The sequence below is a fragment of the Choloepus didactylus genome, chromosome 16 (genome assembly GCF_015220235.1).
Source record: "Choloepus didactylus isolate mChoDid1 chromosome 16, mChoDid1.pri, whole genome shotgun sequence".
Classification (NCBI taxonomy): domain Eukaryota; kingdom Metazoa; phylum Chordata; class Mammalia; order Pilosa; family Megalonychidae; genus Choloepus; species Choloepus didactylus.
This window is the reverse complement of record NC_051322.1, coordinates 22,122,845-22,138,429: the sequence shown is the minus strand read 5'-3', so window position 1 is coordinate 22,138,429 and position 15,585 is coordinate 22,122,845. Positions and strand designations below refer to the sequence as shown.

The 15,585-nt window shown below is 42.2% G+C and overlaps 1 protein-coding gene across 13 annotated transcripts in view; it reads left to right on the top strand.

Moving 5' to 3' along the window:
- NEDD4L (NEDD4 like E3 ubiquitin protein ligase) overlaps window positions 1-15,585 on the top strand; it is a 378,998-nt gene that overhangs the window by 293,408 nt on the left and 70,005 nt on the right. For all 13 annotated transcript variants that reach the window (XM_037805612.1, XM_037805607.1, XM_037805613.1 and 10 more), the window contains 5 exons: window positions 5,334-5,395; window positions 5,571-5,673; window positions 9,003-9,169; window positions 13,113-13,245; window positions 14,396-14,572. In XM_037805612.1, the coding sequence (XP_037661540.1) occupies window positions 5,334-5,395; window positions 5,571-5,673; window positions 9,003-9,169; window positions 13,113-13,245; window positions 14,396-14,572 (642 nt within the window). The remainder of the gene's footprint in view (window positions 1-5,333; window positions 5,396-5,570; window positions 5,674-9,002; window positions 9,170-13,112; window positions 13,246-14,395; window positions 14,573-15,585) is intronic.

The window sequence follows — 15,585 nt, the reverse complement described above, 5'->3', positions numbered from 1 at the left end:
AAAGGAAAACAAGCTAATTTTATATTCGGTTTATTTCTCTGTTCTAGTAGCAATTAAATTGCTTTACTTTCCTAAGAAACTTCTAACTTAATAATCAGGTCCTGTTGAATATCAGCAGTTATGATCGAAGTACTTAAGAGAAAAAAATTCAAGTGTAACTTTTGCTTACTCTGGCTCAGATTTCCCAGAGTAGATATTTTGGAGAATAATCAGGAGCTTAATGGAGAAGATTCAAAACAACAGAACTAAACAGCGTAATCTCTCGTGATTACTAGGAAATTAGTTTAAGTAATTTAAATATCCTACTTTGTGGTGTGTGTGTGTGTGTGTTTAAAAAAGAACTATTTTAAACTAGTGATTGATGTGGATTGAATAGCCTTCCCTTGCTGAAATTCTAGAGGCCTGTTGGAGCATTTGTCAACGGATATTGGCATCTACGATGTAAAACCTTGCCTTACATTCTTGGGAGTGGCTCTCCCAAGCTGGTCCTTATTGGCAGGTCTAGATTCCCTGACCCAGGAAAGCCTCCGAGAAAGACTGGAGGATCCGATCGTCCCCCCCACTCGGTGGAGTCCCTTAGGAGCAGGCCACCCCATGGGGACACGCTGGTTGCAGGCACTTGGGCACCTGAACCTGGCGTCCAGGCTAAGTCAGTGTCCTGCTGGGCCTGGGAGGACACTGTTGGAGGCTCCACATTGGAGCTCTGCCAGGAAGATGAAGTGAAGGAAGCAGCTTGGAACGGAGAGGTAGGCAAGGAGGGTTGTTTGAAGCCGGGGTACACTCTGTACTTGCCAGAAAGCCACTACCTCAGTTATCAGCTGCAGTGGCTGGAGGCAGCAGATGTAAGCGTGGCAACTTCCCCGAGCAGAAAAGAGTGGAAAGTGATAATGAGAGAGAAAATAAATTTCCCTTTCTCTCTTTGATCATGAATTCCTTGCTGCTTTGTACTTATCAGATGCTTCCAGATGAAAGACAACAACTTTAGAATTGTGGTTCATTTTTATTCCCAGCCCTCACACTCAGTTCTCCCAGTTTTATTTCTGGATAAATGAACAGGAAATATGATTCAAGGAGTCTGGAGTGGTAGGCATCTGTTTCTTTTGCCTCTGTCCCAAATTTGCTGCTTGTCCTTACATTTCTTTTCCTTTTTATTTATTTTTGAGGCATAGAAGACAGGGCCCGAGGGGAAGGCAGAGGTAGGGTTAGTAGATTGGAAACACAAATCTCCAAAGGTCCAGCTTTAAAAGATGGACATTGTAGGAAATGGTCGACTCTGGTCTGGGAGAAGAGCAGGCTGGCTGCTTGGATACTGTTTTTTGGGTAACGTGAAGTTAGCATTCCTCTCTGGGCCTCTGTTTTCTCACCTTTAAAATGGGGGCATCCGCGTAGATGGTAGCAAAACAGTACAACTTAGCTGTTGTGCAGAATTCACCAAGCAGCAGCACTGGTGGCCATGCAGACGTACCATGTTACCTAGGCAATTCTGGCAGCGTGAAGCACTAGAGGGACTGGGGGGGACAAGACTGTAATTTAGGAAGGCAGTTGTGACTCTACCAGCCTGATGACTGTACAACAGCTTAAACATAGCTCCTTTTCTCCCCTCTTTAAAGTTGGGGCTTCGAGAGTAAACTTAGCAATACATCATTATTGTTGGTTTCTTAAACTACCATTTCTCATTTGTTTGTTAAATTCGGTGCATCTTTGCCTAAAAGTTGATACAGTGTTTTATCATTTATATCTACTAGTTATTTAGGGGACAGAAATGACTTCAAGACTTTGTCAGTTGTCTCTCTCCTGCCCTGAGATCTCCCAGCTGCAAAATCTCAGCCTTAATGGGAAGTAAACTGGGGCAGGGGCAGCTACTTGATAACAAGTACTCTCTCCTAGTTCCTCTATTTTTATCAGTGGGCTTTGCATTTTGGTCAAGTGCTACTCGAGGCAACCACAGAAAAATGTTCAATTTCCATTTTCCTAGAGCAAATCACTGTGATGTTGTGGTGGTATCTGATGCCCTAACTGTACTTGAGGGCAACTGTTGATCAGCCTTTCCTTACCCCCTATATTTACAGCTTCCAGCAGGGTGACCGTTCCATCTCACACATGCAGAAGGATCTTGGAGCCCATTTCCCCACTCTCCTTATTTTACAGAACCTGGGCCTGGAGAGAGAAGCTGACCTGCCTAGAGCTGGTCAGGGGCCTTGCTGGGTGGGCCCAAGCCTGGGACCCAGCACCAGTGTGTGCCTGTGATGTGCAGGGGCCTGGGCCCTTCTGCTCAGTTCATCCAGGTTTGAGTCTAGGGGCCCTGGTAAGGCCACCCCTTCCTCTGGCCCCCAAAATCTTTATCTCACAACGTGTCATAGTGATGGCAGTTCTGCTGAAAGCAACTAATCTCTTTAAAGTGAAAGCACTGTGTTTTGAGTACTCATGCCCCTGGGATGCGAGGTGGCATCCTCCACTGGGGCCGACCATCCCCGTTAGCTTCATTCTGTTCACAAGGGCTTTCCGCCAGGGGCCACCGGGGGTCTCCACCAGGCTTTCCTCCAGGAAATATGATCAGTTCGGCACCTGTTTAATGCCGAGAAGTATTCTACAGCTGTCAACAATATCCTCTTCTTGTTCAGGCTAGAGAATTCCCACTAGGGCGAATGTTCATTTTTCATGCCCTGCCTTTTATCACATGATGTTGAGTTGGCAACACTCACAGGTGGCATGAAGAGGTATTGGCTAATGACGAATGATGGTCCAGACTTAGATTTGTTAGGCATGCTAGGTACTCTTGTGAGGACTTTATACGTGTGTGTGTGTGTGTGTGTGTGTGTGTGTGTAAAACCAGCTCAGTTGTTTCGTTTAATCCCCACAACAGCCCTGTGAGTTACAGCCCTGTGCTGTTACTGCCCCATTTTATAGATGAGGACAGCGAGGCACAGAGGTGAGTAATTTGCCCTTGGGCACATGCTGTGTAACTGATAAAGCCAGGATGCAGACCTAGGAGGGCTGCCTCTGGATCTGTGCGGTGTTTGTCATTTATACCGCAGAGTGTGTGGCCGGGTTCCTTCTCAGAGTCCTCTAAGCTCTCTCATTTTCTCTGCTCTCACACGTGCTCTCTCTGCTGCTCCTGCCCACTGATGATCCTGTAGGCTTTGCTCCTGCTGTTTGGTTTCCTGGGAATTGCCTTCCTCCCAGTTCTCCATCTATCAAAACCTTCTCATTCCTTCCAGATTCATCTCCAAACCTTTATTAAACCCAAGTTAGGATAGATGTCTTCCTGCCACCCAGGTCTCACACAGTGTAGCCCCTGTGTGTCAGTGAACTTGGCCTGCCCTGGATTCTGCTGTGTTGCTATAATGCCGCCCCCCACCCCCACGTGGCTGTAGCACCGAAGGGCAGGTACTGGATCGTGTCCATATGCCTTTCACGTGGTATTGTGCTCTAATTATTTCTTGGTTGAATGAATGAAAGAAGGAAGGAATACCAGTTATAGTATACTTGGTTAGTAAAATTTCCATTTTTTTTCCTAGAAAATATTTCCAAAATATCTAAGTTTACTTTACTGTACTAGTGAGAGCAGTCTGGAGAATATAATCGACTTTCTTCAGAAATGGTGAATTTTGAGGGCCTTGGTCATTTACTAGAGATGCAGATGAATGAATCAACTACTTACTGAAGTGCCCCCTTTGTGCCAGGTGAGATTTTGGCACTAAGGATACAATGGTGAGCAAACCCAATCTCTGCTCTCGTGGAATTACGTTCTAGAAGTGATGGATGAGAAACTGGCAAGTGAATGAATGAGATCATTTTGTATCGTTGTAAGGGGAAGGTGAGGGGGAGAGCTGTGATAGAGGGTGAGCGCTAGTGGTGGTGACTTAGGGTGAGGTTTCTGAGGATGTGACATGGGATCTCAGGCCTGGATGGAGAGTAGAAGAGGCCAGGGGCCTTCCTGAGGCCAGGCCGTCCAGCCGAAGGAACTGCAAGTCTGTGGACCCTGCTGCAGAGTCAGGCAACATGTGCTCACAGAACACATAAAGCAGGATCGCGGAGTGTCGGGAGTGGATGGAGAGATGGTTCACAGTGAGCTTAAAGGTAATTAACAGCAGATCATATTTACTTTGTCAGCCATAGGAAAGACTTTTCATTTTATTATAAAAGCAGGAGGAAGCTACCACTGCAAGCAGGGAGTGAAAGAAACAGATTAACATTTCACGTAAACACACACACACACACACACACACACACACACACACACCCCTGATATAATAACAAATCATGCTGTGGTTTGTCTCTCTTGGTACAGAAGTAAATTTTAAATTATGTTTCATTGAGAGGTCTAGTATTTGGGGTTTTACTACATATAGTATTTAAAAATTAATTAAATATTAACATTTATTTTTCCATTTCCTGATTTGTTAGGCCAACTTTCCACAGTAAAAGAATACTGATTTCTTTTAGAATGAACACATATCACAATTGCACTCATAGCTTCTTAAAATACTCCCCAGCAAAAGGTCGATGGGCCATACACCTAGGAGGCACTCTTTGAAAGAGATTCATTCAGTTCTCTTAGGCTGATGACATGATCTTTTAATGCTGCTTTCAAAGATAAGATTCTGAATATTTTTCTAGTAGGTTTCTTGACTCACAGGGAGAAAAGTTACCAGTGGCCACAGGGTCTGAGAAGTCAATCAGCTCGATGAGCTTGAGGCCTGCACCCTGCAGTTAGAAATTATGGTTGGCAGTGCCAACTATAATTTTGTCATTTGTCTATGGCAGGACTAGCTCCTAGAACTGATGTTGATGGTGACATCTAGTGGACCTTGAGTGGATAAAGTTTCATGGCCTGTCACATTTTAATTAATTGTCAAAGTATTGGTTGTGTGATTGTACACTTTGGATCTTTGGATAGTTGTATGGTATGTTAACAATCTCAATAAAAAAAATAAATATATATGTAACACCAAAAAGATACTATAAACAAGGGTGGGAGTGGGGAACAGGGATTTATTACTTAATGGGTACAGGGTTTCAGATTAGGATTGCAAAAATGTTTTGGTAATGAATAGTGTTGGTGGTAGCAAAACATTGTAAATTCCATTGATACCACTCAATAGTGAATTGTACACTTAAAATGGCAAATTTTATTATATTTTATGTTACTACAATAAAATAAAAAGTTCCTATAAAAAACAACAACAACAAAGTACTGGTTGTGGAACCAGCTCCATTTTCAGAGTTGCCATGTTCTGAAATGTGAAAATGTATTATTCTGTGTAATCCAGTTTGGTGTGCCTGAAATGCACAAGGTGTATTGAAACTTAATTGACTACTTCTTCCCATAGACAGAAGATCCAACCATGGAGCGACCTTATACATTTAAGGATTTTCTCCTCAGACCGAGAAGGTGAGGCCTGAGGGGTGGGGTGGGGGGGGGGTTCCCCGTGAACTTCAGTGGTTGGTTTTCTCTGAGGAAGATTTCCACTTCTTGTCATATTTCTTCTCACAAAAAAAAGTCACCATAAATAGGAAAGAAATAGCCAAGGCACATCCTTTACAACCAATTTTCCTTCATTTTGCAGTCACAAATCTCGAGTTAAGGGATTTTTGCGATTGAAAATGGCTTATATGCCGAAGAATGGAGGTCAAGATGAGGAGAACAGCGAGCAGAGAGATGATATGGAGGTAAGCTGCAGAGCTGCAAGGCCTGGTCTGTTTTCCTAAGATCATATTAATATTTAACTTTGAGACTTGATAATTTAAGGAAATAAAAGTCTATAGAGCTTAAATATAGAAAAACTTATATGTGTCATGAATCTATGTCTTTGATCATCTAATCATTTATTTTAGAAAATTTTAGTAAAAAAAATGCTTTTCATTTTAGGTTACCACACTCTCATTTCTCTTGAAAACTCTATGCACTGATAGCCACACCTCTACATCAAATTCTCCTCACACATTTAATTCTGTTACTGCTCCGGGCTTTCTGTGTAGCACTTGGAATTGCCTCAAAGTGGATAATGTGACTTGGACCATCTTTTCCAAGTTTCTTCCTCGTTTGGCACACAGGTGATAGCATGCATTAGAAAAGCTCTCCTCTAGAAATGCCATTTGGGAATTCGCTGTCCAGAGAAATTTTCTGGTTTTGCCTCCTTGACATGACTGCCTTTTAACATGGTAGGTACAGGCCAGTTCCACGGGTCCCATTGTCCCTTCCCAGCACACACCACAGTCAGCACTGTTTTGTTAGACAAATTCTTATATTGTTCTGAAAATGTCCCATTACACAGGCCTTTTTATGGCTTAGTTCCACATCTGTTTGCAGCTGTTGTATGTACGTGATGTGTGAATAATGTGTTGTGAGCATGTTACCCGAACCCCCTCTGCCAAGAGTTCGTATTTCCAGGCAGTATTTCATTTGTGAACTTTGATCTCTTTCTATGTGAAGGGGAGTTATGTGGGTGGTAGGCACTTATGAATGTTAAGATTTCATAAGCACGTCAACAGATTTTTTTTATCTTAGATCCAAATAATTTTGTACACTCTTCTAGCCTTCCAACTGCAGTAACCGGTGAATTACTTAATTTTCCAGTGGCTTTACTAGGGGATATTAGGAAAGAAATACTTAATACCTAAAATATGCATTGCAAAATATAGCTCTCACTCTGGAGGCGTACAACCTGTTTTTGTGAGATCACAAGTGTGGAGGGCATCAGTAGAAACCATTTTCCACACTTTATCTAGCTCCAAGATTGCACTAGACGGGGGTCTTTGCCTCCACCAGAGGCAGCCCCCTGGGGCCGGCCGTCCTCCCTGGGGAACGACAGAGCCCTGGGCCTCTCCTGGTCCCCTGCGCTGTGATTTCTGCAAGAATGCACATGCAGCGCAGCTCATCTTCCCGGCCCCCTTTTTACCTTACTTAGTAGGTGTTGAAAAGACAACAGCTGTGATGTGACCCATGTCATTGGTGCTGGTCTGTATGGCCCCAGAGACCTTCAAGTCGAAATAACAAACAGGACGTATGAAAAGCCTGTAACATGACTGACCTGAGCTACTCCTCAGACTCCATCCAAATCTGCCTGGCTCCCAGAGTATCGTCCTGTTAGAAGGCAGCACAGTTAATTGGCCATTGCTCAAAATATTTTGGAAATGCTTCTAGAGTAGATTTTTGCCTTGGCAAGGGGGGTGGTATCACTTTATTCAAATGTAGCACATGGAGCCTCTGCAAGAGCCAGAGTGCAAAGGAGCAAGGAAGGAAGATGCAGGTTGGGTTGTAATTGTCTTTTTTTCCCCCCTCATAAGAACCACTGTCATCCTCATCCATTTACTTTTTTTTTTTTTTTCAGTTTTATTGAGATACATTCAGATACCATGCAGTCATACAAAGCATACAATCAGTTGTTCACAGTACCACCATATAGTTGTGCGTCCATCACCCAAATTAATTTTTGAACATTTTCATTACCATGCACACAAAAGTAATAAGAATAAATTAAAATGAAAAAGAACACTTAAAGTAAAAAAGAACACTGGGTGCTTTTTTTTTTTTTTTTTTGCCCCGTTTTTCTACTCATCCATCCGTACATTGGACAAAGAGGAGTGTTATCCACATGGCTTTCCCAATCACATTGTCACGCCTCATAAGCTACATTTTTGTACAATTGTCTTCAAGATTCAAGGGTTCTGGGTTGTAGTTTGATAGTTTCAGGTATTTACTGCTAGCTACTCCAATTCATTAGAACCTGAAAAGGGTTGTCTATATTGTGCATGAGAGTGCCCACCAGAGTGACCTCTCGGCTCCTTTTGGAATCTCTCAGCCACTGAAACTTATTTCATTTCATTTCACATCTCCCTTTTGGTGAAGTAGTTCTCCGTCCCACAATGCCGGGTCCAGATTCCTCCCCAGGAGTCATATTCCACGTTGCCACGGATATTTACACCCCTGGGTGTCAGATCCCACGTAGAGGGGGGGGCAGTGATTTCACCTGCCAAGTTGGCTTAGCTAGAGAGAGAGGGCCACATCTGAGCAACAAAGAGGCATTCAAGAGAGGACACTTAGGCACAATTATAAGCAGGCCTAGCCTCTCCTTTGCAGTAACAGTCTTCCCAAGGGCAAGTCCCATGATTGAGGGCTCAGCCCATCAAACCACCAGTCCCCAATGTCTGTGAACACATCAGCAACCATTGAGGTGGGGAAGCCCAACACCCCTGCATTATCTCCAAGCAATGTTCACATTAGTGGTAGTATATAATATTTCTCTATTTGTGCCTGGCTTATTTCGCTCAACATTATGTCTTCAAGGTTCATCCGAGTTGTCATATGTTTCATGACATCATTGCTTCTTACTGCTGCATAGTATTCCATTGTGTGTATATACCACATTTTATTTATCCACTCATCTGTTGAAGGACATTTGGGTTGTTTCCATCTCTTGGTAATTATGAATAATGCTGCTATGAACATTGGCATGCAGATACCTGTTCGCGTCACTGCTTTCAGATCTTGTGGGTATATACCGAGAAGTGCAATTGCTGGATCAAAGGGTAACTCTATATCTAGTTTTCTAAGGAACTGCCAGACTGACTTCCAGAGTGGCTGAACCATTATACAGTCCCCCAACAATGAATAAGAGTTCCAATTTCTCCACATCCCCTCCAGCATTTGTAGTTTCCTGTTTCTTTAGTGGCAGCCATTCTAATCGGTGTGAGATGGTATCTCATTGTGGTCTTAATTTGCATCTCTCTAATAGCTGGTGAAGCTGAACATTTTTTTCATGTGTTTCTTGGCCATTTGTATTTCCTCTTCAGAGAACTGTCTCTTCATATCTTTTGCCCATTTTATAATTGGACTGTCTGTATACTATTGTCATTGAGTTGTAGGATTTCTTTATATATGCAAGATATCAGTCTTTTGTCAGATACATGGTTTCCGAGAATTTTTTCCCATTGAGTTGGCTGCCTCTTTACCTTTTTGACAAATTCCTTTGACTCATCCATTTACTTTTATTCCACAGCATGGGTGGGAAGTCGTTGACTCAAATGACTCGGCCTCTCAGCACCAGGAGGAGCTTCCCCCTCCCCCTCTGCCCCCCGGGTGGGAAGAAAAAGTAGACAACTTGGGCCGCACTTACTATGTCAACCACAACAACAGGACCACGCAGTGGCACCGGCCCAGCCTGATGTAAGTACCCGCCGCAGCCAGCAGGGGGCGCCGGCTTGGCGGGACTGGGCGGGGGCGGGGACGAGGGGGCGTGTCGAGGTTGGGAAGCCGTCTTCCATCAGGCGGGGGATAGGGCTGTGTTCACGAGCCCTCCACACGAGCGTGGGAGTCCCTCAGAATTTGGGTATAATGAGGAAGACGTTCTTGCCTTATATCACATTCTGCTATTAAAATGTGAACAGAGTGATGGTTTCGTGAACTATAAAGCAGAGGCTGCTATATTCCTAGATTTATCTATGTTTGCTGATGATATTGTCTCTTCCTTCTTCAGCTTCCCCTCTTGACTCAGAGTGCAAAGCAGCAGGCAAATTGGCTTTGGGATTTTCTGCTTTCCTTTAGTGTTTAGATTTTTTGTTCCCCTTAATTATTACACTGGGAAACCCTGTCAAAAACTTCTTTTTTTTCTTTTTAAGAGATTTATATATCACCGCCTTGATATAATTAGAAACACATGGGAGAGTTGCAAAATCAGAATGGGTAATTACTGTTTATTCTCATCCCTTACCAGCCTCGGGGATGCTGGGAACTGATTACTGCTTTGTTCATACAGCAATTTTTGGTTTGGAGATAGCAAATAAAAGCTAGTTAAACCTAAGCTACCATAAAGAAGGATATGAAGCAGCTTGTTGTTAAAAGATAGCATACAGCAAGACCTAAAGCTGTTAATATATAATAAAAGGCAAAAGTAATGTATCAAAAGAAGGAAAAGGAAAAATAATCCTAGAAATCATGAGCTTCCTAGCAGCCAAGACAAGGAGGTAACTGTAACAATTATGTAATTTTCAGTTTGTAAGAAAAGCATATATATTATGTAAGATTTTTTTTCTTCAACCCAAACTCTGAAAGAAGTTTGCTAATGATGTCTTTTAAACAAGTGGCATTAACAGTATAATAGCTGATGTTCTTGATAACCATTTTATGTTTAAGAATTGCAAAGATGTTTTGCATACGGCTGTGAGTGGTGAAGATGGTCGAATGGCCTGGTGTGGGTTTCCTTCAGTTTAGAGATAAAGCTGGCAGAATCTGTAAAAATGAATGGCTGCCCCTAAGCCCTGGCACAGGTTCTTGTGAAGACCAGCTGTCCCTAGGCAGCTTTATGCAACCCAGCCTGGGCCTTAGCTCCTTGTTCCTTCAGGAATCTGAGGGACAGAGGGCATAAGTACCAGAAGTCCCAGGTGATGAAGCCCCAGGTGATGCTACTCTGTTCTTTGTTGTAATGTTTTTTCCATTGAAATATAAATGGAAATGGTTTAGATGGATCCTCTTTGTTATTTTTTTTTTTAATGCCTTTCTGTCAATGCCCATGGGTATTAATACTATTGTAAGTCATTTGACTCTACTACTTTTAGTGAAAATAACTTTGGGCACCCCTTGGGCTTAGTCACCCATGGTGACTAAAAGAATCTTGGCAAGCGATATACTAAGCAAAGTGCCATTATCTAACTTTGCTAAACAACTGGGGAAAGGAGCACCTGAAAATGTACACTCAGTGGGGGTTGAAGTGTCATGGGACCTCTGAAGAAAGATGGCCACTAGCAGCTCACAAAGGAAGAGACGATAACCAATGTGTATATGGAAAAATTTTCAACTTCAGTAGTAATTAACTGTCATACAGATTGAGGACTATATTTGGGGGATAAATGGGGATGATTGCTATTTTCTCTACCTCACAGAGTTGTGAAACTGTTAGAATTCCTGAGAAAAACTTCATGCATTTTTTTAAACATACCATTGTTGATGGCAGTGTCCCCAAGAATAACTCCGAAATAAAATGTATAACTTGTATGCTACGGACTTATCAGCTGTCCAGAAGCAACAAGGAAAAAATGCGGCTCTTAATCCCAGTTCAGGTTCACATATAGTTTTGGGGGAAGTCAGTGGCATGGCTGTCCCCAGCTGTGAGGCTACCACGTCACAGGGAGAGGCTGGTCAGCAGAACCTGAGAGGGCCCCTCTCTTTCCAACAGCATCGCGATCCCCAATAAATCTCTTCATCCCGTCCCAAGTGTTTGAGGGTCCAAGGTCCTTTCTCCGTAACTTTATTTGGTTTGGTCACAAGCCCTCAGACCTCCCCAAATTATTTTTAAGGATTTTTCTCATTCAAAAACAGTTTTTTCATAGTTCAGTTGTCACAGAATGCTTTAGCACCCTTTGGAGAAAATTTGATATTGTTAAGAAGTGTCTTTTCTCAAAGGCTGTGTGATTGCCATGTGCTGAACAAAGAGCTAAGACTATCCCAGGACTCCCCTCTCTTGACTGCAGTGGCTTGGCCTGCCTCTAGTCTTGTGCCCCACACTCCAGTGCACATAAAAATCTTCACCAACTTCCCCTTCCCTCGGGTTGTGCTCGCAGGGTCCGTCTCCACACTTGTCTCTTACCAGACTCGCCGCCCACAGTCACAGTTTGTGTATGGTCCAGTCATACTTAGCTGTTCCCCCATCCAAAAGAAAACACTAGAACACGCCCCTTCCCCTGGCTTACTTCAGATATCAACCTATAGATGCCTTCCTCTGGGGAGCCCCCTCGTTTGTCCCCCAGGTCTAGTTTAATCACCTTCCCATGGCCCGACACACACACAATATCCACGTGGTCTCTGTGGGCGGGGACCATGTTTTCTTACCTAGTACCTGGCACAAAGTGTAGGAGCTCAGCCAAGATATTTTAAGTGAATGAGTGACTGAAAACGAGTCACCTCTAAAAGCAGGCACGTGATTTAGCACACTGTCCAACCAGGTTTGGGCCAAGACTCAGAACTTTAGAACTAAACGTGACCTTCTCAACTCTGGCGGTGGTTTTTTAAAAAGCCCCTAGTTTAGATTTTTCCTTTACCTATTTTAATGTTAGCTATAAATTTTTTACTGTAAACCATAGTTGTAAAAACAGTAATGGTGAAGAAATCATATTATGACATTCTGTTAATGAAGATGAATTTGTTAAACACAGGCACGTGCTCCTAACCCTTTTTACTAGCTGTCTTTCTAAAACACTGTACATTTGCGATTTAATTGTGTCTAGATAAACTCAGGTCATCATTACAGTCATCAGTGTATTTCAAATGTAAATGATTTGACACACTGATCTTAATTGGCACTGAACTTGATTTCTTGATTAATTTATGGTTTTTCTTGTCTTTCATCATTTGCATATTTCCCATGAAAGTCAAATGAATGTATATGCAAGATTAATGGTGGAAGAACATTGAAGTAACAATTTTAAAAATTATTCCTTTGCCCTCAAAAAAATCACTTTTCTCATTTAATTTGTCAATTCAGAAATATTTTTAAATATTCTTCTTTCCATTAGTGACCATTTGAACTCCCAGTCAGTTTCAGCAGACCCTCTCACTCACCTGCTTAATTAAATGCGAACAGTTTCCCTAGTATGTACATTTTCATATTATTATTAAAGAACACAAAAGCCCCTGGTTTTTTGTTGACCATTTCAGGTTCACACTAAATTACTAATTATTTGAGCTTGTTGGGTAAGGAAGACAACTGATTTTGAATGCTTGTTTGTTTTTTTTAATCAATCCAGAATGAAGGGATTTTGTAAAACTTTAATCCTCTCAAGTTCTGAAAAGTCCTTGTAACAGTTCAAGTATGTAGCAAGCGCCTGGCATGTAATAGTTGTGCAAAAGTTGGTCACTCAGCACTGGCGGAATAAAAGCCAGGGCCAAAACCCTCGTGTTAATTGAAGAGTTAAAATTTTTATAAAACTCTTGGATATGAAATATTTTTAAGTAAAGTCAATCGTTATAAAGTGAAATTGCTCTCATCCTTAATAAAAAGTGTGAGAGGGGAGTTTTAATAGTTGTACGGTCCCTGGTTAGAGTTCAGCTGTTGTTGGGTGACAAGTCACCAACGCCTGTTCTCTTCTTGCACCCCCTTTCCCTCCCGGCTGCCCAGGGATGTTTCCTCGGAGTCTGACAATAACATCCGGCAGATCAACCAGGAGGCAGCCCACCGCCGGTTCCGCTCCCGCCGACACATCAGTGAGGACTTGGAGCCGGAGCCCACGGAAGGCGGGGAGGTCCCTGAGGTACGCATCCCTGGAAGCTTCCAGACCCTGCGCAGCTCATTCTTTCCATGACTGCCAGGTCGACTTGACGTCATGATTTTTTTTTCTCAGCAAATGTTCAGAAAGTAAAGATCGAGGTCTTAGAGCCAATTGACTTCTGTCTGGATATCAATTAATTTAGAAAGTGCTTATAAACGCTGTGTTTGTCAGGTGTCTCTATATCATGAAAGGGAATGACATTATTTTTAGTGTAGAAACTGTAGAAATATGATATTTTTACGTTGTGATTCATTTTTCCCCAAGGACTAACCATATCTCATTAAGTGGCAGCATGTTTATCATATATGAACACTTAAGTGAGTCCTGTAACTTGTTTGTGTATCAACTCAAGTTTTTTTCTGAGATGTTGTGACTTGTTCAGACTTGTTGAAAGAGATTTGCTACCAAGAAAAACAAGTTTGGTGACTTGAGATGTTATAATTTCCCCTTAAATGTTTATGATATGTTGATGAAAAAAAATGACAGACAGTAAGGTTGCAATTGCCAGAACTTCCATGCTACTTTAACAACTCTTTACTTATTAGAAAGCCATTCTTTTTAGGTATTTTGTTAGGAAGAGGATCATTCACACAATGTTTCAGTGTCCAAAATTGGAGAAGCAGTATTAATGACACCATAATAAATTCACTATAACTTTCTTTATACTAGTGTATAATTTTGGCTTATAGCATATATGCTGTTTTGTTTTGTGAATCCTCAGCAGTTAGAGTAAAAGAAAAACCCATGAAAATTGTTTATACATTCCTGAGAGTACTTTTTAACCCATGCATACATTGATCAGTCCTGGAAATTAACCATTGCTCAGAGAAGGTGGTCTTATAAAATGGTGACGAGGACAGCCTCTGGGACCAGGCTCCATTCGTTCAAGCCCTGGCCATCCCCTTAGTACATCTATTACCTTTGGCAAGTTAGTCTGTGGGCCTCAGTTTCCTCATCTGTTAATTGTGGTAGTAGTCATATCTGCCTCGTGGTTATTGTAAAGACTGTGTGCCTCATAACCATGGTTCAGTAAAGGTTAATTATAGTAATCATAATGGTTATGATGGGATGTTGGGGGGAGGGGCAGATCTCTAGTTCCTGGCATTTACCACAGTGTCTCATTCCTTGAAAGCCTTGGGAGACCATCTCAGAAGAAGTGAATCTCACTGGGGAATCCCTCAGTCTGGCTCTTCCCCCACCGCCATCCTCCCCAGTGTCTCGGACTAGTCCTCAGGAGCTGTCAGACGAGCTGAGCAGAAGACTTCAGATCACTCCGGATTCCAATGGGGAACAATTCAGTTCTTTGATTGTAAGTAATGGCCTTGTTGGAAAAAAGAAGTTGAGCAAATATTTTATCAACTTCTGTTTCTTTAAGAGACTTTTGAATGCAAATAATGAGCTGGGGTCTTCTGGCTGCCAGATAATTCTGACATTTTCCCAAGTTCCTCCTACCCTAGGAGAAGCAGAACTGTTCCAAAATTAACCCAAACAGGTGAGACTCTTTCTTGATTTATAAAGAACTCGGAAGAATAAGATTCCACAACTTCTGTAGCTCTCAACTTGCAGAATTCTTTTTTTCCCCAGCCCAAAGCTCATAAATGGTGCCTTTGTCACAAAGTTAGTATGTCACACTGAGGCTTAGGAGATGTCACTTGTGATCAGGTTCTTCACGTCGTACTCTGTGTGCTTTCTCATTCCCATCTCACTGAGGAAGCATGATGTTTAAGTGACCCATTTGGTTGAAATGGGAAATACACATTTCCTATGCCCTAGAGTATGACCTCAAGGTAGCATCTGAACTTGAATGCTCACCCATCAGAGAAGCTTCTTCTAGGAACTCTGGGGTTGGGGGGGATCACCAATGAGAAGCAGCAGAATCTGTCCTGAAGACCTAAATGAAACAGCTCGTCCATGTTTGACAGTGCAAATCCACACAGAAAAGCCCATAGGAAAAAAATCTTACTCGTGCATATACTTGAGAACAAATGCAGTCTCACTGTTTCTGGAGTAATTGAACTTAAAGATATACTATAGTAAATGATGGTAGTCACTCCACTGAAAATGGCGTCCTGGAAAAATAATATGGTATCAAATGAAATTGATAGGAGGGTTGCATAAAGTGTGGAAGCAAGTGGCACTCCTGAACAAATCTGTTACCCCTTCAGTTAGGGTATTTTTATTTGAAAAGACAACACTGGCCTATATAACATGAACTGTAGTGGTTACTTCTATGCACTTCTATGAATGTTTTTCAAAAAGACAACTACCACTGAGATGAAAATTTAGTACCAGAGGGACTATTTGAATCGGTAAGACCGTTGC